Here is a 21,926-nt window from a genome sequence, read left to right as displayed (position 1 = left end):
TTGACGAGGATCAGCTTTCCTGAGATATTGTAACGTCGCCAAAAAGGACCACTCCATTCGACAGCCACAGCAACCGCAAAGCTTGCGGACCTGAAACACAAAACGCAACATGAGTAGGTTCCGGGCCCGGACCTCGTTTCTTCTTCATCACAACAAGAGACCAGGGGGTTAGACGGCCGAGGGAACAACACAAACACAGTATGAGTGAATACCGGATCCGGATCTCGTCACCCTTTCATTGTAACGACACGAGACCGGGAGGGTTTGACGGACGAGGGAGCGGGTCAGTACACTAGCGACTGGATGAGTCGTGTTGGGCACGCCGTGAACTGCGCGCGGGCCCAGCCGACGGATGGACCGGTTTGCCGGCGATCTTTTTTTTAAAAACCGCTGTTCGGGTGTCGGCAACCAGACCAGATAAAGACGAGAAATGAGCTGCAAAGTGCAGGGGATGCACAGTCCGCAAACCAACCGCCCGCGCCCGTCCCTGTCCGGTCAGTAGGTTCGCCGGTAGTGGGCCAGAGAGCCGATAATGCTTCCATACAAAAGGCTCTAGAAGGCAGCCTAGTGGCCGAAACCAAGGGATAATAGGGCGTGGAATTGCACGGGTGATATGTAGGCTTCGTATCGGTCTTAGCCCTTGGGGCCCATTTCCCAACCAGGAACAAGGCCGGAGCCAGCGATGGGCATTGATCGGGGTCGCTGAAACAATGAGTGGACCCCGGGGAAGGCAGGGGCGTACAGCGCCTAACCGGGTGCTCTGTGTCGGCAAGTGACCCCGAGTCGGCTGGGAGCCGTATTGGAAAGAGTCCCTGGTTGCTAAAGTTCAAGGGCCCGGTTGGAATGCTGCAGGGACCGAAGGGCCAAAGGGCTGGTTGTAGGTCACATTAAGGACCCCGTCCGTAAGGCGGTGACCTCAAATGTCAGGCAGACCCAAAGGTCTCAAATACGAGACTCAGTGCCCAGATCGGTGAAAAGAGCCGTCATACTGGCATTAAAGGGCACGAACCTGCGGGCCGGGCCCCTGAATGCGAACTCCGAGGCCTTTGGGCCCCCAAGGCGGACCTCATTCGTCGATCCTGAGGGGCTCCTCTGACCCTCAGGGTCGAAGGGGTGGGGTTGGGCTAGGGGTACGTGCTCCCTGTTCCCTTCTTGCCTTTACCACTGCTTACATCACTGGCCTCACCACAACCCACCCCACAGCTCCCCCTCGTGCCCCACACATTTCCCACGCAGCCCGCTGTCCCGTTGCGCTGCTCCGCTGGGCGGCCTTCGCGGTCAGTCGTCGCCCCCGCACCCCTCTCCTGAGGCGGGGGCGCCCGCTGGGCGGGGGATCCAGTCTGCACTCAGCCGTCAGTGATCGCTGACCCGTCTCACGGAGCCGTCCAGATGCATACTGCGGAGGTGAGGCGCTGACTGGTCCGTCCTCTCGGCGGGGAGGGGGGCGGGGTTAAGTAAGGCGAGGCACTGTCTGATCTGGCTCTGGAGGGAGGGAGGTAAGCAAGGTGAGGCACTGACTGATCTGTTTTCGCTCGGGGGAGCAAAAACAGTAGGGGAGGAGATAAGGCTTCATTACGTAAGACATCGGCTCTGTGCGTCTAGCGAGAGCTGCCACTGGTTATGCTTATTTACCTATGCCATCTTTCTGAACACTCGCGGTTATGTAAGGCATTGGCTACGTACGTTTGACGGGATCTGTCTCTGCTCGAAACGTTCGGATTATATGAGGCACTGCTCCCATCGATACGTCTGATGAGATGTACCCCGCGCCACATCTCCGCATGCAGGCCATTGACTCCGTACGTCTGATGAGATGTACCCCGCGCGGCGTCTCCGCATGCAGGCCATTGACTCCGTACGTCTGATGAGATATACCCCGCGCGGCGTCTCCGCATGCAAGCCATTGACTCCGTACATCTGATGAGATGTACCCCGTGCGGTGTCACCGCATGCAGGCCATTGACTCCGTACGTCTGATGAGATGTACTTTCCACGGCGTCTCCGCATGCAGGCCATTGACTCCGTACGTCTGATGAGATGTACTTTCCACGGCGTCTCCGCATGCAGGCCATTGACTCCGTACGTCTGATGAGATGTAACCCGCGCGGCATCTCCGCATGCAGGCCATTGACTCCGTACGTCTGATGAGATGTACTTCGCGCGGCGTCTCCGCATGCAGGCCGCTGACTCCGTACGTCTGATGAGATGTACTTCGCGCGTCGTCTCCGCATGCAGGCCATGACTCCGTACGTCTGATGGAGATGTACCCGCGCGGCGTCTCCGCATGGAGGCCATTGACTCCGTACGTCTGATGAGATGTGCTTTGCGCGGCGTTTCCGCACGCAGGCCATTGACTCCGCACGTCTGATGAGATGTACTTTGCGCGTCGTCTCCGCATGCAGGCCATTGACTCCGTACGTCTGATGAGATGTACCCGCGCGGTGTCTCCGCATGCGGGCTATGGATTCCGTACGTCCGAGGAGATCTGCCTCTACTCAAAACGTCGCCGTGATGTGAACCACTGGCCCCTGCCAGATGCCGGGATCTGACTCTGCTCGACACGTCTCTGTGGCGTGAGACATTGGCCCGATGGTCCCGCTACCAGAGATCCAGTAGACATCCCGTGTGTCTGGCGGGATCTACCTGGCGTTCAGGCGTCCCTGCCATGTGAGGCTTACGGCCCGTCATCCTGAAGAGATCGCCAGCACACGAGGGGCCTTTATGGTGCGGATTAGCATGAAGCGCGTTACATTAAGCACGTGGCATTAGCCACGGTAGCATCTGAATCAATTGGGTGCTTCTTATGGGCATGAACCCTCTCCGCCCGGTACGACCAAATCATAATTACCCAGCAACTTACGATCTTTTGAGATCATTGGATACGGTAAATCTTGCTCCAAGCCCTTAGGCACGCTATGAGCAAGTAGTTATTTACATTTAATTTGTGCTTGATTAGTAATATCCCTTATGCGGTGTCTTAACCCTCGTGCTACGTGGGGGCTCAGAACTCCTCCCTAAAGTTTTGCGAAATTATTGTAAGCCTCTAACCGCGACGTTTCATGGCTTTGACCTTTTTAAAGGTCATGCTGGTTAATTTTTCGCAAAACTGGCAAATGATGCTTATTTTTCCCAGGAGAAACACTTCAAAAATAGTTAATAGCTGTTGAAGCTTTTAGAATGTTAGCTAATCTGCCTCGTTGGGTTAAAGTTGGACTTTTGAACACATTTGGTCGTATGAAAGTTAGTAGGTTATCACTTTTTGAAAGAAGGTATCTGCAGCCTTCCAACGATGTTTTCTACATTGATGCGGCTTGTTTAATTCTTGATATAACCGGACGGACCACCGCAATGATCGCCTTCACCCAGCTGACACGATATGGTATGTCACATATCACATGTGTCGATGTACACTAGTACCCATGTGACAGTTTTCCAACATCTATTTAACGCCGTCTTCCTCACTGTCGTAGCATGCTAAGTTCTTGGGGTAGCAGGAGTAGTACAGGACTGCTATTTAATCGATATGACCTGACTTGACCTGGCAAAGGTCGCATTTACTATTGATCAGTCAAATGCTTCTGATGCGGCTCAACGAGACTTTCTCTATGTCACTTCTCCGTGCTCTAACTTGCTTAGTTATCTATATCTTATTTAGTCTTTGGGGTCTCTCTTGGGACGAAGTAATAACTCTCGCCGGAAGAGGGCTGCCTTCGGCGCATTTTACGTTAAGTCCCAAACAGCAGTCACGCTGACCTCCATACATCGGTGTTATTATGACTGATGAGGGCGTACCTCCAGTTTGTGTATGCAGGGCGTGGATCCAGGCGCTACTCGCTATCTATGTATCCGTACACTCCAGCGCGAAGCTGTCGATGTGCTGCGATTGCTTCCAAGCAGCGTAGTTCTACGAGCTGGAGCTCGCTGAGTCCAGTCGGATTATCTAACGAGCGGTCCGTGGTTGGGTTTTCCCCGCTTCCCTCCATACCACACACCAGTCTACCAAGACTGATTTCGATGCAACGGGCTTCGCGGTCTCGCGCGCGTAAGTCATGTCATTCCACGTCTTGTCGAAAAAACTGGTCCCTATTGGCTGCCGGGTCCGCTCGGTCGACCCTGGCGGACACGCATCGCACTCACGCCACTTGCCAGCGCTGGCAAAAAGCGGCCGGCGACGGCCGGTTGGCGGCCGAGGCCTCTTCGGGACCTGGAGGTATGCTGTGGAGTGCTGATGAGAGGATGATCGAGGGGGGCAGCCCGTCACGGCGCGCGACCGCAAACGGTGCTCCTCGCTTGCGACAGTCCGGCAGAGCGCGGGCCGCGGAGCGGCGCTGGCGAGTGGGAGATCGCTTCCAGACCTGACCGCCGAGCCCTTTTGTCAGGAGCCGCCGTGACGAGGGCGTGCGATGATCTATGATAGCCTGCCCTCGCTGCAAACACGGAGTCACGCCGACTGCGGGACGGGGTTGGGGAGAAAGGAAAGGCGCCCGTGCGGCCTCAAACGACCATAGCCGCTGGCACTCAGCCACTGCGTCGGCATCGACATCTTCCGCTCAAGATTGTTCGCAGACGACCTCAGCCGAGCTTCCCGTCACACGCGCTCTTCCTCCCACGAAGACGGCGAGAAGGCTGGCGGCCGGAAATCCGGAGATGCGCCGTAAAAAGTGGTCGCTCTTCCAGAAGGCGGCCACGGCGTAAGCGGAGCGTGTCGGCGATAGCGGGTTGCGTCACAAGGCTACTGCATGGCTGAGGGAGCAGCGCTTACAGCGGGTGGACGCTCAGTTTGTGATGAGTCCCGCGATTTCAAGGTGACGTAAGGCGGGGATTACGTGGCACCGAGCGCGGTCACGGAGCCGGCGGTCGCCTGCCGAGGTCGGCATGAGGCGCGGGGCACCACATGGAGGAAGTTCACTTCCATTCGGGGCTCTGAGCCCGGCTTCAGACGCGATGGCATACAGTCTTCAGGTGATGCTGAGGCTGAGATGTGCCGCGTCGCGCACGCAACGGTTTTGTTTGAGCTGTGTCTGTCAGGCACAGACAGCGCCGTGTCCAGCGCAGAATGTGGCGCGCACCTGGCCCGAATGCATTCGGAGGGTTGCACTGATCCACTGGGCGTGCTATGACCCCACCGCCTTTTTGACCCGCACACAGTGAACGTTAACGCATTCTTCACATTTCACGTTGCCATTTTGCAACACATATGAGCGAGAGATGCGTTGCTTTATAAGCCGGCATTGACCGGGCTCATCCAGCAGCACGCCATTGACCGGAGGGGGCAGAGTTGACCCACCCCGCTGCTGATCTCAAAAACGGCCCGCGGCGAATTTCAGAAATTCAAATAGCAGTCGATAGCCGCCGTGACATGCGATTTTCAGACCACAGGAACCAAGCTGAAGTGGTTTATTTAGGTCACAGGCCAAGGTCAAGTTCTTAAGATGTTACTTGGAATATTCTGACCGCTCCCACAACGCATTTCATTTAGAAGCGTATCTTATGGTGTGAAATCATTGACCCTGATTACACATGCTGCTAGGACGGTTTCTTATGTTACGTGCCCCGCACTAGGCCTAGAGTCAAGGGTAGCGCTTGCAATGAAAATTAGAGATGAAACCTTGTCGGTATGTCTGTTTTATTTATTCATTTCTGTCATACTAGAACCATCTTAAACGGGAAGTGGGAAAAGCTAGCCTCAGTCATGGGTAGCAAACACGAAGCAAGAGTGTGTAATTGTCTATAAACCGTCTAAGGTCAAGGTCAATCGGTTGTCGACGGTGGTGGACAATCCGTTGCATCTATTTTATGGATTGTTTCGACGGTTCAGTCTGTCGACAGAGCAACACAACTACCCCCTGAGCCCGCCGCCGGTCACATGGTCGTCGGTTTACGTGTGAAACTGGTAAACGGCTTCAGTCGCCCGTACACGCCGCCGCGGCAGACCTGAGCCCCGCCGCCCCGGCCGCGGTCCTGAGCCCACCCGGACATGGGCCAATATGCGCTGCGATGTATTTCAAGCCATACCTCAACCATTGTTACGGGTAATTACCTGCAATTTGGTACGGACGCCCTTTATAGTCGTATCTAGGACCCGTTTTGCCATGTTTTCAGAATGTGAATCTGAGACCAAAACATGCTGATTGCACTTTTTATCTTTTTAAACTTGACGTGCCAATATTTCAAGGTGCAATGTTGAAACAATGGGACAAAACATATCACTGATGGGCTAATTGCCTCCCATTCCCCGTTTACAGATATAAAATATGTTCATTCTTTCGGCTTCCGTGGCAGTTTCTCCACGGCCATGCACTTCGGTCAAAACCGGCAAGCATGACGTCACTCTGATGTCACTCACGCTCGATCCATCACGGTAGCATAGCTATTATTTTGACAACAGGCGTGGAGCCCATCAATTGACAGCTACTGAAAAAAACCGATGTCTCAAGGCAGCGATGCCTCAAGGCGCTTTTTTGCATTATTGCGAATATTGAACAAAGAACAAGTTGACCCCCGGTCAATGCCGGGTTTTAAGGAGTACTACAGTATCATTTGTCCGTGAATTGAAGCCGGTAAACCCTCAGCAAAAAAAGTCATTCAAACCAACAGTCACCGATTTGCTTCTTTGTTTCTAGCTTCTTTACTATTGCCTGTATGACCCATTATCCAACCAACATCCACCTGTCATGCCGCATTATTCATCCATGACTGAGATCAGGGTTCTCACATAGCGTCGGCTTGTCGCGAGGACACTGATATGTGAACAACCTCATAGTTCAAGACAATAAAGCGTCTGCAGCGGTCTATTGCAATTCCAGTACTGTTGCAATTCGGGGGTTTTACCCTAGTGACATGACATGGCCGCCCCGCTGTAATACTTCCCTCTCCTTATTGGAGAAAACAGGATGCTTCGAATAGGATTCGCACCCTCGTGGCACACACTACCGCCGGGTGGTAAAGGCGACGTGCTCTTGATGGATACGCCTGTCGAAAATATTTCGCTACAGCTCGGGACGGAAGCATACCAAGTCGCGTACCTGCATGCTTCATTGCCACAGATGTGTCTTCAAACACTTTTAATGAGGGCCATTGTCCAATGACAGTGTTGTCCAACTTCCCGTGGCGCACTTCGATGACGCAGGCACGCTTAAAAGCAATGACGAGACGTCATTCGCACCATCACGCCGGTATGCTCCGCACTCCCCCGAAAACTTTACTGCCAGACGCTGCAAACCACATGCCGCAACCAGCGAGCATGCAGGCCCAGCGTGAGGGTCGGAGACTGCCCACGGCCGTCGGACCGTCTTCGCAGCCGCGGGTCAAGTGGCGGCGTCAGTGACGCGTCGCGTGACCACGACTCCACCTGTGTGACGTTTCACTTGTGTCGGTTTTCTCCGGCGGCCGGTGGCGCGTGCCAGCTGCCGCCGCCGCGTGCGACGCTGCCGACGCAGCGAAAGTGGTGGGCGCGTGGTTAGTACGTGCGTCCGTGAGGGGGGGGGGGGGGGGGGCGGGGGGGCAGGCGTGTTTGATGGCGAGTGAAGCCGGACCGCCCGTGCGGAAACACAACGCCCGGGACGCCCCGATCGCGACCATGACGGGCGGCGGCATCGAAAGGGAAAGGCCGCGCGCAGCCGACACCTGGCTCGTCTGAACGGCGCGGCCAGCCCGGTCAGGCTCGATATGGCGCCGGGCTCACCCGCGCCGGGCGCGGGCGCTGAACATCCAGGTCATTGTCACGCTGAAGGCGTTTACAGCGCACCGAGAGTTGCCGAATTGTGAAGCGTGGGGCGGGCGGAGGGGAGGGGCAGAGGTGTGACGCTGGCTCCCGCTTACGATGCGGTCTGGGCGTCACTCGCTCCCATCGGCGGCCCGTGGAACACGGTAAACGGCGCCAAGCCACAAGCTGACACCATGTCCCTCGAGCTTACGTAAATCACCACGGTCCTTCCTGTCTCGGCAGCGTGGTCAGCCCGCGGATGCCCGTTCGTCATTCCAGCGAATGACCCCCGTTCCGACGCGGTATCTGGAGGTAGGCATGACTTGCACACGGGCCACCGGACGGCCGGCTTTTGAACATCAGGCTTAGAGGCGGGCGGCTGCCTCTGCCGCTGGCTCGCGTGTGGCCGAGCGCTGCAGACAAGACTGATCGGCACCACCGCCCGTCTGCAGCCGACCGCTCTCCTCGGCCATGTCATCTCTGCATGTACAAAAAAAAGCAGAACGCGAGCAGGTGCATCAGTGAATGGAGCTCACGACCTCGACGGTAATCCGTCTCTGTGAGCATGATCCGTCGGTTTCCTGAGCGTTTGTTGGTTTGAAGCTCATGCTATCAGCGGTCGGTAGCACGCGATGTAAGACACGTCACGAACAAGCAGCCACGTTGGTGGCAACGGCAGGGTAATATCACGGTCGGGAAGCCCACCAGCTTACCAGGAATTCCCACCGTAAGAAGATCCAATGAGCACCGCAACGCTGGCGACGCAGATCTCAAGGCATTCCAGATTCCCGTTACTTATCGTCTTTAGATTTACTGTAATACGTCGAATAACGACGCCGATCATTTTGGCCTTGGTGCTTTTCTCGTCAATGGATGCTCATTTCCAACTAAACAATCGCTTAGCGAATTTCTCTTCTTTTCCCTCTTCGCATGAGCCACAAACCACGCACCTGTCACCAGATCGTGTGACATATGTTCCGTCTGTCGCGGTTGTGTAAGACGCATAGCATCACGACTGGGCTCCCTGTAATATGTTTAAGCTTTCCCAGCGTGTCCCATCTGTTGTGGTTTTATCATTGTCCGATGCGGCAGCCAATGCCGCGAGCTGCTCGGAAACGACATGATGTTTCCGTCTTGAGCGCGGTGGCTGTTGATGATGATGTTGATGTGATGCGGCTGATGATGATGATGATGATGGCTGTAGGATGTTCGATCATTTGTGGGGTGCAGGCCGACACGTACCTACCGTTTAGATGCTTTGGAAGTGAACACAGTAGGCAACAAACATACGCGTGATCAGGTAAAACATGCCTTCGCGGTCATGCTGCTAGCGTTGCTATGCTTCTTTCCGCACCGCTGACACCCTATGAGCGAATGTCATCCACAAACGATCGTCAAGGTTCTGTCAAAGCCTGCATTCCTTCATCGCTGCCGCCACTGCATGAGCTTATCGGGCCGTTACACGCCCGACTCAACCAGCTGAGTCCATACCATCATCTCAGATCAGAACAAGGCTTAGTCTTTAAGATTGCCTAGTACTCCGATCATGATTCTGAACCTTTAAAACCTCTACGCCCAGCTGTTTTCCGTTGACGACGTCAGAAAGTTACAGAATGATACGAGTGCGCGAAGTGGAGCGATGGTGACGCCGCAGCCATAGCTCGCTTGTATCTGAAAACCGCGTTTGTGGTGATGCAATGGGATAATTAGTAATATAAAAACAAGTTGAATTATTGACATAATTTTTGTATTGCTATGCTGTTCTAATTGCAAACTATATTTCCCGGGCTAATGACGTGTTCCATTCGTTCGAAACATTCTTTTCATAGTCCTCCTTTAATTCTTCATCAGGAATCATCGGGTGAATAGTGGTGACTCACTACACACTCGCACAGTGCGGATGCTATCGCCGGAGGGACCGGCGTGGTACGGCACTCCCGGTGGCTGGCCCGTGCGCCACCCAACCCCTGTTGGCCAGTGCGACCCGACGCCATCAGCAGTTGTCGGCCCCCTCCCGAGCTGGTCCAGAAAGGCGACTGCAGACCGCTAGAGCCAAACTTAGGAGAGATGATAGTGTAGCGTGTAGCAGCCTCCTCTCTCACACGCAATGGCATCGGTTGTCTCAACTGTGGCTCACTTAGTGGCGTGAGATTCGTCTGGTTGGACGGGCCTACGTGCGCGGATGTTTTAAAGCTTTCATATCTTTCAAAAGGGAGGATTTGCGCTAATTATCGACTTAATTTTTGGCCTAGCTCTGCATTTGGCTATTCATTTTTCGACTAAATTCGGCATTCGACCTAATTTCTGCACTTCTGTGGCCATGCGTGTAGAGGCGCCAAACATCGCGGTAGGTTTGCAAATAGGCTCTGCAGTTCAGTTTCGTATCACGCGGACGTACGGCTGAATAGCTCTAAAAAATTCGTCATCGTTTTTTTCATACATCTCATGCCCATGTCTCTATACGTCTGTGTTGTCTTCCCCGAGATCAATCACGCATAACACTGAAGATCGATTCCTATTTTTCATTTTCGCCGACTCCATCTTTTATCCTCCCTTTTGTATCCGCTGATCTCGTTTGAGATTACATAGAAAACAACACGTTCTCAGGAAGACGCTTTAAGCAAGCGTGTGCTTCTTACCAAGCATATAATACATGTACGATTTGCACACATATTAGATTCAATTGACAGCATTTCTGGCGATGTTGGTGCCTATATTTCGGTCAGAAACTGATGAAGCCCTTGCCATTCACGAGACCCATATTAACTTTCAAACGACGACAAACAACACAGCAAGAACATTTCATGACAGCGTATAATCTTCAGCAAATCTCGAGTATCGGGTACAATGGGTGCGTAAAAAATCTCTGATGGCAGGTAGGCGCAAGCCAGATGTCAGCTCAGCTGTGCTGACTGGCGCTTCCCCTAGGGCAGTCAGCGTGGCATTCAGACCCTCCTATGGCAGTCAGAGTGGCATTCAGACCCTCCTATGGCTGTCAGAGTGGCATTCAGACCCTCCGTGGCGATCAGACTGCTCTGGGTGTCTTCGGGCGAGCTTAGCAGCCGTGTGGACGGTGATGAAGGTCCAGTTTTGCTAATAGTTCCTAAGCAGTCTCCGGGCTGTTTAGAAATCCGCTGAATGGGGCTAAGTCTGGGCCCCAGCTGAAACGGATCCTACGTGTTTGACGTGCCCGACTGTGGGATGAGGCTCGATGAGCCCGACCTAGACGGATCCGGTTTGGTCGCTGAGTCCGAATGAGGCTAATCTGTGGCCTCAAAAGGCTTCACGGGGACCTCGTTTCTGTATTCTGTGCATAGCTTGTCTCTAACTTATGTAAGCTTTAGAAGCGAACCCTGGCCAACACTGAGCGCACAGGATACAAACCTTCATTGGTAGTGTTGGGACAGGGCGCAACCCTTTATTGCCACAGTGTGCGGCCTTTAATTGGTCGTTTTGGGATAGCGTGCAGCCCTTTATTGAGACAGGTTACAGCCCTTTACTGGGGCAGGGTACAGCCCTTTATTAGGACAGGGTACAGCCTTTTATTAAGACAGGGCGCAGCCTCTTATTGGGACAAGGTACAGCCCTTTATTAAGACAGGGTGCGGCCTCTTATTGGGACAGAACACAACCCTTGATTGAGACAGGGTACAGCCTTTTATTGAGACAGGCTACAGCCCGTTATTAGGACAGGGCGCAGCCTCTTACTGGGACAGGGCACAGCCCTTTATTTGTCGTTTTATGCTCCGGGTTAAAAGGCTTGACACAAATCCTTCCTTTTGAGAGCTGTGAACGCTTCATCATCCCTGTGCACGTAAGACCGTCTACGCGGACAAAGCTCACGCTGCTAAGTGATGCACAGCTGAGACGACCGATGCCATTGGGTGTGGGGGAGTAAGCTGGTAACCATGATAACTGTACCTCTTAAACAATGATTCCAGCCGCCTGAATTACCTTTCTGGACCAGCGCGGGAGGTTAGTGGTATTGGCGCTGGCCGGCCCGGCCGGCCGGGGGCTGGGTGCCGGAGAGGGCCGGCCGGCCGGGAGCCCCGTACAGAGCCGTTTCGCCCGACCGTGATCGCACGGCACTTTGCGAGTGTCTAGCGAGCCTGTGCTGTTCTTTTGATGGTTTTCTAATGCGGCAATTCCGGAAACCGAGGTTTGTAATGTATCGAAAGTATTATCGAGTTGGGGAATGGAGTTCTTTTGATCGAAAAGCGTAGCAATCCAATAAAGGTGTCGATAATCCACCTTGCTTTTGTAATTTCACCTCGGACATTTGTTACTTGCATAATGCTGTTATCTAATCGAAAAATGTGGAATAGCTGAGCAGTCACCGCTTTCCTTTGCGCATTTCTGGCATTCCGTCACGTTCATACGCCTTCTTCAACGAAGGACGGCTGCGCGCAGAGGTCCAAAAGCTTCAGAATCCTGATCGGAGCGCAAGATAACTCCGAAATCAAACTGTATGCATATCTGTGGCGGTAGCATGTAAAGTTGCACGTTTAATGGTTGAGTTGGCAGCACCCGTCTATCAATCGTGGTGTGAAACACTCTATAACCAATCACCTGCTCATGTCCCTCGCCCCTCACAATCTCCTCAATGGGGGTGCCGATAGTGTAGTGGTTGATGCATTTGCATTAACACGCGCCCCCGGCTAAGATACCCTTCGCTCGGGTGGGGGTCAATTTGACCCCCCTTGAAATCTCAGGAACTAAGAAGACTAGAGACACCAAGTTTTTGGGGTGTGTTGACCTGTACGTGAACTCACTTAGGCCAAAATTTGAGCTTCCTAGGTCATGACCTTCAGGTCAAACAAGGCCAAACAAGGGCAGATTCCAGGTTGGTCTCTTAAGTGCCCCCAGAACCTAGGAAACTGTTTCTAGCAAAAGGTCACAAACCCATTTGGGGCAGTGACCTTGTTTGACATTTTCAAGGTCATGGTGGCCAAAATCATACAAGACTGCTCTGAGTTTTGCATTTGAATAACCAGCAAAGATTACGCCAGGCAGCATGTTCCTAAATCGTCGACCCAGGTCATCTTAGGTCAATGGCTTTTTCTGACCTCTAAGAAGTCAGTGGACGATGTATAATGCGGTTCCTGCCGTCAATAAATTCGAAATGAGCAACACAAACTATCGCATACAGCAAGCCCTAGAGTAATAAATCGGGCTGGTTGTGACCTTAGTCTGACCTTTATGTCTGACCTCAGGTCAACTTAATTTACTCATTCAATATGTGTGGTGCCTAAGATAGCATCTCAGAGATGTATGGCTTCGTCAAACACTCCGTTATTGTATCAGATTGGACGATTCCATAGAAATTGCCTTCGCTGAAACCATCGCCTGACTTCGACCTGCCACAGGTCAACGGCCTTACAAGGTGATCTAAATTTGTGTTGTCAAACGATCCACTATTCAATTTTCTACAGCTGTGCAAAATTGGGCGCGGCCATGCCGTGCCGTTCGAAAATCATTCTGGAAAACCTTTGGGGGTCAATTTGATTCCCCCCAGCCGAGCTCAGTGGGTGAGAGGCAGGCGATGCCATATAGTCTCAGCAGCTGAGAACGTCGTAAAGCCCCAATGACATGACACATGACAATCTCTTCAATGTTCCAATTTATGTAGAAGGCATAATTATGGCTGATGTAAAATGGGCGCCTCCTTTGGATCAGCTCTCATAAAAATGCATCGCTGTACGCAATATATGCCTCATGAACGTTCGCTATTAATGCTTTGCGACGCACCCAGCTGCCGAGACTACATGGTGTCGCCTGCCTCTCAACCTGGCGGGAAGGGCGGGCACTGCGGGAAAATGAAGCCCGTGCCTTTGGCTTCCCAGCCGCGCAGCTCAATCACCACACCATCTGTACCCTAGGCCTCATGAATGCGCATTACATGAATACATTCTTATACTTGTTTATGTTTCCCGAATCCGAGCTGGGTGTCTTAACCTAAAAGCGAGTCCGAACCCAATGTTTCTTGATTAAATTGGCGAGTTGGGTCCCGATTCATTTTTAAGATAAAATAAGTGACTTGAATCCAAATCATAAATGGTCCCAATCCGAAAAGGACTGCGATGCGTCCCGATCGCCACACAGGTTGCAGCACGATACGACTCACGCGCCCCCTCCCCGTGTGCCGCAGCCCCTAACGCCAGCCGGGCCGTTTCAGAGGGTGTGTCGTCCGACCATGATACCGCGCTGCCGGGCCCGCCTGCTGCTGGCCTGCCTGGCCGCTGCCGCCGCCGCCGCCCCATCCGTCGCCAGCGCCGGCACCGTGATCGCGCCGCCCTGGGTGAACGTCGCGCTGAACCCGTGCTCGGCGAGCAGCTGGCAGCTGGTGCACTGGCCTGCCGACGGCCGCTGCTACCCCGATCTTCCAGCAGGGGCCCTGCTCGCCGACCCAGGAGCTGACGTGGGACCGCGTCGCCGGCCAGCCGGTCTGCGTCTGCCCGGACGGTCATCTGCTGCATGCGCCGAACGGCCGCTGCTACCGACGGCACGCACGCGGACCCTGTCCCGCGCCGCCACTACCTGGTGGAGGATGTGGCGACGAGCGCGCCCACGTGTCGCCGGCAGGGCCGCTGCCCCCCGGGTGAGCTGTTCTGGCCGGCGGAGGGCCGCTGCCACCGCTACCTGAGCCGCGGCCCGTGCGGCAAGGGCGAGCTGCTCACCTTCAGCCGCGCCACGCACGAGCCCGTGTGCGGCTGCAGCCGCCGGTACATGGCGCGCACCTACTGGCCACACACCGACTCCTGCTACCAGCAGATGACGCGCGGTCCGTGCCCACACGGGCTCGTGTTCTTCTACAACAGCACGCGCCGCCTGGCCGAGTGCGGCTGCCCACGCCGGCCTGCGCGAGAACTACGACCGCCGCTCGGGCCAGTGCTACCCGCAGGGCGAGCGCGGCCCCTGCCCGCCCGGCAACGTGTTCGCCTTCAACAACGTCACGGGCAGCACCGAGTGCCGCTGCCCGGCGGACAGCCTCGTGCTGCCCGACACGGGCGCGTGCCACCGGGCCTTCGCGCAGGGCCCGTGCAAGCGGAACCGGTTCGTGGCGCCGCGGCCGGAGGCGCCGCACCAGGGCGTCTGTGTGACCAACCCGTGCCGCCGCGGCGAGCTGTACTTTTCCAGCCGACCAGTACTGTCACCGGATCGGACGGCGCGGCCCCTGCCCGGCCGGCCAGCTGGTGCAGTACGAGGAGTTCCGCGGCATCAGCTACCGCGGCGCGTGCGGCTGCACCAAGCACTTCACGCAGAACTTCTGGCCGGCGGACGGCCGCTGCTACGAGCAGCAGACGCGCGGCCCGTGCCCGGCGCGCGAGCTCTTCGCGTACAACGCCACCAGCGGCCGGACCGAGTGCGCGTGCTCACCGGAGCTCGGCCGGACAGCGGCCGGACAGTGCGCCGAGCCGTTCTCGCGCGCCGGCTGTCCGGCCGGACAGGTGTTGCTGCCGGCCAGCCCGGGCGAGCTGCGCTGCGGTTGTCCTGCCGGACAGCGGCCGGAGCCGGAGCGCGGCCGCTGCCTGCCGCTGCAGAGCGAGACATTCAAGGGTCTGGAGCTGCTGCGTGTGGTGCGGTGACCTGTCGGCTGGGCCGGCCACGGAAAGCGGGTGACACGGGACAGAGCGGCGCCGGCTAACCACGCGCTTTCATGCGGCGACTGGAGTACAAAGTGGACGGATGCCGACGAGCTGTGCGTGACAGGACCTGAGCTCATGCCTCCAGCTGGAGTGCCGAGCTATGACGCGTCGGGCTACCCCAGACACGGGTGGAGGCCAGCCAACTGGAGAGATGGATGATCGGGTCGCTTTGTGTGTGATGTTTGACGCGTCCGTCTGACCGGTGCATCTGACGATGGCTGTCGATTAGCTGCAGTTCAATCAAAAACCGAGGCGATTAGCATGGGGGGTTGTTAGCGTCAGCAGAGACTTCCGGTCGCTGCACGCATATCCCACACCCTCTACAAATTCTTCAGACGACATCTATGTCGTCTAAGATTATACCAGAAAACATTTCATTGCTGTATGGGCAGGCTTCCACCAATCATAACTCGTTACATTTTACGGTGCCCGTTGATTACAAGTGTCTGCTACCGCGATAGTGAATGTTGCCATGAGCCTACAATAGCTCGGCCATGTCTTCATGCAAGCAAGAAAGGCTGTTCATCTCCTGACTGTCCATCATTATGAGTACCTATGTTGAAAATGACGGACTTTCAGTTTGCCAGGAGGTGCTGGTTAAACAAAGACGAAACAGCTTAACTTGCTAACTAGCTAGCAAGGTTAGCTGGAATGATTGGCTGGTATCCTCCGCTTAGCCAGCACTTCCTGGCATATCAAACGTCTATCATTATAGCACATCATACACATAGCACCTTAAAAGGCAATGTTCTTCATGGGAAGGCTACTTTTCAAAATGAGAAAGATCTGGTTATGATATGCTCTAACATGACCAAAACTAACAAAAAAGCATACAAACCATGCCAACAAATCTAACATAGCAAACAACTTAAGAGACTAATGTGAAAACCTGAGCCTGTGCCCTTGGCTTGTGAACCTTAATATGTGTATACGTGGAGTGTTTTTATTGACAGGGTCATGAGCACATTGTGTTCCAAGCCCGCATTTCTTTCACAATGATGTTGCCACACACATCTTTTCAAAGGCCGCATTACGCGGCATCGAGCGTTACAGGAATCATCATCCTCGCTCACGCGGTGCCAATATAAGCGCCACTTATTACTACTCTGAGTTTGTCATCGCGGTCAGTTCACGATGCTAAGAAGACCTCCAAGAAGTCGCCACCAGCGACCGTGTGGTGCCCCGTTGAAGGAAGTCTGCTATCGAGTTTAGGATGGCCGTCTGAGACAACTCGATTCCAGAGTTTTGAAAAGCCGACGTTTGGCTGTCTCATGTGGTTTCATTCGACGTAAATTGAATAATTAATTATGATAAACATCAAAACAAATTCAGACGCTGCTCAAGGCACCAAAAGCTTCGAACATGGGCACCTTCATTTTGTCTGTTCAATATTGTCGGTTTGATGAGACAAACTCGGCGACATTATTTGTATTTGATTTTTTGCTTGCACAAGCGATTCATTTCCATTTTTGAGCGGTGCAATTTTTTTTAAAAATCTGGTGAATGGTGGGACCGGCCGTTGCGTCAGCACTTATGGGTCTTTCGCTGCACCAGCCCTGCTGAGGTCAGCTGTCGCTCTGGCTCTGGTGGGACCGGCCGTTGCGTCAGCACTTATGGGTCTTTCGCTGCACCAGCCCTGCTGAGGTCAGCTGTCGCTCTGGCTCTGGTGGGGATGGCCGCACCCTGGCTCCAGGCTACATCGCCACGAAGGCTCAGTCAGGCAGGGGTCGGCTGTTCCGCTGGTTCTGGTGAGGCTGGGGGCTGCGCTAGCTGTTGGAATCTACCGCTGCGGTGCTACGGATGAAGCTGTCCGCCACGCTGGCTCTACTGGGACCGGTCACCGCGCCGGCTCTGTGGAGTTAGCTGGCCGCTGCGTTCATTGCCTTGGTGGGGCTGGCGTCTGCTCTTGTTTTGGTGACGTCGGCCTGTGTAAGTTTTGGTGGGGTCTCAGTCCTGACCTGATTGTCCTTTGGGCTGGTCCTGATCTGGTGATGCGCCCACCCAAGTAAGATGCAAACACGCACTGTGGTATAAATGCCGCAATATATCAGACAGCCCACGCCACATCTGAGGGTATAGATCACGAGCTTTGCGAGCATTGGGCCTCTTAATTTTATCCGACGGCGACCACGTTTTGTTAGGGACGTCTTAAGGTCATCTGAGCGCAGTCAGGGTTCAAATCTAAAGACAATCCGGAAATGAGCAGCGGCAGCTCTCCCAGCATTCGCCATCCTCGGCCATGCCGTCTTCAGTAGTGGGCGTCCTCATTGCGAGTTCCACTAGCGGCCCGCGCGATCATAGCCGAATGATATCCCCCAAGTGAGCACCGCTCGTAGCTGTATAACGCTCTCCTAGCGAGCTCCACTGGTGACTCTGTGGCGCCTTCCAAACGGGTGACCACGTGACGCTCTTCAGACGCGTGACCAAGCCGCGCCCTCCAGACGGGTGGCCATGCGGCGCCCTCCAGACGGGTGACTCTGCGATGCCCTTTAAAAGGGTGGCCATATGGCGCCCTCTAGACAAATGACTATGTGGTGCCCTCTAGACGGGTGGCCAGCGCTCTCCCAAGTGGATGACCATGCGGCGTTCTCTAGACGGGTGACCACACGCGCCCTTCGGGCGGGTGACCACACGGCGCCCTCCAGACTGGTGACCATACGGCGTACTCCAGACGGGTGACTCTGCGATGCCTTTTAGAAGGGTAACCATGCAGCGCCCTCTCGACGGGTGACCACACGGCGTCCTCCAGACGGGTGACCACACAGCGCCCTCCAGGTGGGTGACCACACGGCGCCCTCCAGACGGGTGACCGCACGGCGCCCTCCAGACGGGTGACCACACGGCGCCCTCCAGACGGGTGGCTCTGCGATGCCCTTGAGAAGGGTAACTATGCAGCGCCCTCTCGACGGGTGACCACGCGGCGCCCTCTCGACGGGTGACCACGCGGCGCCCCCCAGACGGGTGACCACACGGCGCCCTCCAGACGGGTGGCTCTGCGATGTCCTTTAGAAGGGTAACTATGCAGCGCCCTCTCGACGGGTGGCCACGCGGCGCCCTCAAAACGGGCGACCACACGGCGCCCCCCATACGGGTGTCCACGCGCCGCATGAAAATCAGCAAAATGCGCTCATGATTGGCCGCAACAGAGGTCTCTCCACCCCGAACGCCAGACCTGATGTCCGGCGTAGCTGTCGACGCACGTGCGCCACGCAGCGGTCACCATCTGTAGCAGGTGCCCGAGGCGCCGCCGGGCGGACTACAGCGCATATCATGTCGAGGAAGCCGTGTCAGTTACTCCGCCCCAAGGGGGTGAGGGTCGTGGGCGAGCCGGCCTGGAGAGCCGAGAACCAGATAGTTGAGACCCAGGAGCAGGCTTGGCAGAATAGTGGTTTATTTGGTACGTAGACACGGCTAGCTGCCGAATGATGCGACAGAAAATACACGCCACCGTCGCGCTAAAACTTGGAATTGACTCATTACGGGGTAAATGGATATATCTTTATTCCATGCCTCTGCAGCGTTCACACATCAATACTCAACGAAAATTACCAAGATAAAACACGCTTATTTCCAGCACAGCGCGGTCGTTGCGCTTCGATCAAAACGACTATTCCAGTCAAATAGACGCGACACTCAGTAAAGATATCGACCACCCAATTTAGATTGTAGCTACATTAAGCATATGTTACAAACGTGCACAGCTTCCATCGCAATACCGATCCACTACGGAAATAAACAAACAATGATGGACTGACAAACAACAGAATCAACTCCAAATTCGCCCTGCCAATAACGTCGCAAGTTGACAAGCATGACCACCATCACCCTTCGCTGCGTCCCGGCGACGCCTGGTCCCGTCGGAGATCCGGCGCTGCACTCCGCCTCTCACCACAAGCTGGCCAATCGGCGTGCAGCATTCAAGGTCGCCGGATCAAACAGCCAAACACTGATAAACACGTCACTTCTTGGCCTGCAGCGCATTGGCTAGCCAGTCCATGGCCTGGTCGAGGCCCTCTCCTTTGATCGCTGACGTCTTGAAAATTTGGAAGGTTCGCGTCTTTAGCGCCTCCAGGCCGAGTGCCGAGTAGACCTCGGCCACGGACATGGCGCCCTCCATATCCTGCTTATTGGCTAGGACTGCCAATATGGCGCCCCTCAGCTCCTCCTCCTGCAGACAGTAGCAGGTCGGCGTCAGCACGGGGGCACATGTGAGAGGAGTGAACATGCAGTGGTAGAAAGCCTGTCAGGAGTTTCACGAGCGGACAGACTGCACCAGCCTTGTCGCTGCAAAAAACAGTTTACTGCAACATCCTCAGAGCAAACAGTCTACCAAGATGACCAAAATCACAGCGTGCTAGGAAATTTCCGGGAAAGTCCACCGCGAAAATCTAGGGCGTGCAAAGTCCACCAAGAGAGCCCAACCAGCGGAGAGTGCCGGTTGAAGGCTGGGGGCAGCCTGCTGCAGGCCATTGCAGCAGGAGGTCATCCATCAGAGCAGGTCCAGAAGCCCGCAGGGCGTCAGATGGCTCTCCCGCCAGACACGCGGTGCAAAGCAGAGGGCGGCCCGCTCGTGCCTGCCACGCACCTCCGCATGGAGACCAGCTCCTGTTTGGAGATGCCCATGCGGTCGCGGTCAGCAGAGTCCACCACATAGATGATGGCGTCCGTGTTGGAGTAGTAGCAGCGCCAGTACGGCCTGGAGCATGAGAGCGCAAGTTACAGCCATCTCCCAGTGACACACTGGGGCCAGCCGCGCCACAGCATTTCGCCCGAGTCGTAGTGATGTGGCGATTATGGCACTTGATTTGCAAGAGAAAATGTGAGGATAGATGCAGCAGTGCATAGTAGTGCATACAGAAGTGCATTCCAAAATGTATTCCTGTGAATAACCAGCTTCACTTGAGACTTAGCTTTATACTCCTTCACAAACCCTGCTTCTGAACCAGTGTGATTATATATGCCACTCCATCATAGATAATCATCACCCAAACACTTGAGTACACTCCACAGCTACAATGCTGTACCTCTGAAACATTGATTGTAGTGTATCAGGCTCATTAGACATACACCTAATGATCCACCATGCAATAAAAACAGTTACTCTTGGATTAAATGCATCATTAAATTACATGCCACCATGGGTCAGAAGTGGAACAGGTATTCTGAATGAATCAGGCCTATTACTTGAACAGCTATGACACCTGGAAACTACTTCCAATTTATTTCAACATTACCTGATACTGGTTGGCCTCCCAGATCCCACACTTGAAACTTCAGGTTGTTGTAGGTCACCTGCTCCACATTGAAGCCAATGGTGGGAATCGTGGTGACCACCTCACCCACTTGAAGCCTGCGGCCCAGAAAAATCTGTCACTGACTGGCAAATGCTTGTGTGGGATGCTGTTAAAACAGTAACACTGCTACTGAACAAATACATAGCTCATATATACTGAAACACTGCAGCATTTACACACTGCATGCTACTTAAAGAGCAGAATAATGTAATAAAGACTACATAATGATGTTGCACATTATGCCTTACCAACAGCTTCCACAATGTAATGAACATTGGAATGCTTTTACTAAATAGATTAAAAATCAGATTCGGCACCTGGCCCATATTTAGCCAAGAGTAAATTTGTTCACAGTGCATCTCTTACCTGTATAAAATAGTAGTTTTTCCAGCTCCATCTAGGCCCAGGATGAGTATCCTCATTTCCCTGCTGCCAAATAGGGCCCTGGAAGTAGCTCAAGAGACCACCTGAAATGATAAGTATTAAAAATAAAGGTGTGACCCTTCTCATGGACAACTACCCTATCTTAGCATTAAAGTATTTTTGGGGATGACCAGAACAATTTTCCTATCATGGAGAATCTGCTTTCACTAAACTTTCAGTGAGTGTAAGAGGAAAATGGAACACTTCAGTTTCACAGACCAGCCAAAAACCACAGCAATGTACTAACAAGCTGTTTCTGATATCCAAAGGTTAAAACTCCAAGCATATGGGTCATCTTTCCATGCTAATTTCCATTAGTTAAACATTCAAATGAAACTCACACAAACTTCAAGCACTTTCTCTGGGCAAAAAAATATATCAATATGAACTACTGTTTTCCACATCCAAATTCTGCATGAAAGCTAAAGATTAAGATGACATAAAAAACACAAAATTCACTTGGGGTATATTTTATTCAACTTACATACCCCTTCTGATACAATTTACCATCAGATTATCATTTTCTGTGATCTCCCCAGTCACAGAACATGTCATGATGCATCCCATGATTTAACTCAACAACTTCTAACCCATTTTTTTAGCACCCTGTCCACAGTTGGAAATTGTGCTTTATCTAACAAGATCTTATTAAAAGCCAGCCACGGCGTGCAGACCAGGTGTCGGGGAAGTGCCTATCATTCTCGAGCCTGGGGTCTGAGTCTGCTGAGTTAATTCAGTTCTCCATTCCATCCACACAACTCTGACAAGCACCTTGTTTCATAATACTCAAGCCAAGAATTCACGAAACTTACCCATAATATCAGGCACAATCCGCCCAGGGACAATTAAACCACCTTGC

General features: G+C 53.8%; 2 protein-coding genes across 2 annotated transcripts; one reads left to right on the top strand and one right to left on the bottom strand.

Moving 5' to 3' along the window:
- Positions 1-4,647: 4,647 nt before the first annotated feature.
- On the top strand, positions 4,648-15,454 carry LOC119107440 (uncharacterized). The gene is made up of 6 exons (XM_037230883.1): positions 4,648-4,691; positions 13,975-14,122; positions 14,368-14,485; positions 14,523-14,848; positions 14,895-15,067; positions 15,436-15,454. Exons 1-6 carry the CDS (start codon positions 4,648-4,650, stop codon positions 15,452-15,454), a joined length of 828 nt encoding a protein of 275 aa, XP_037086778.1.
- Positions 15,455-19,308: 3,854 nt separating this feature from the next.
- Positions 19,309-21,066, bottom strand: LOC119107439 (ADP-ribosylation factor-like protein 1). Its single transcript, XM_037230882.1, has 4 exons — positions 21,011-21,066; positions 20,614-20,700; positions 19,950-20,046; positions 19,309-19,518 (listed from the first exon to the last, which is right to left on the bottom strand). The coding sequence occupies exons 1-4, from the start codon at positions 21,064-21,066 to the stop codon at positions 19,309-19,311; spliced, it is 450 nt and encodes a 149-aa protein (XP_037086777.1).
- Positions 21,067-21,926: the final 860 nt, after the last annotated feature.

This window comes from Pollicipes pollicipes, unplaced genomic scaffold, assembly GCF_011947565.3.
Source record: "Pollicipes pollicipes isolate AB1234 unplaced genomic scaffold, Ppol_2.1 Scaffold_6686;HRSCAF=7923_pilon_pilon_pilon, whole genome shotgun sequence".
In the NCBI taxonomy this organism is placed as follows: Eukaryota; Metazoa; Arthropoda; class Thecostraca; order Pollicipedomorpha; family Pollicipedidae; genus Pollicipes; species Pollicipes pollicipes.
Note: the sequence above shows the minus strand (reverse complement) of the source record. Positions and strands in the feature narration are given on the sequence as shown.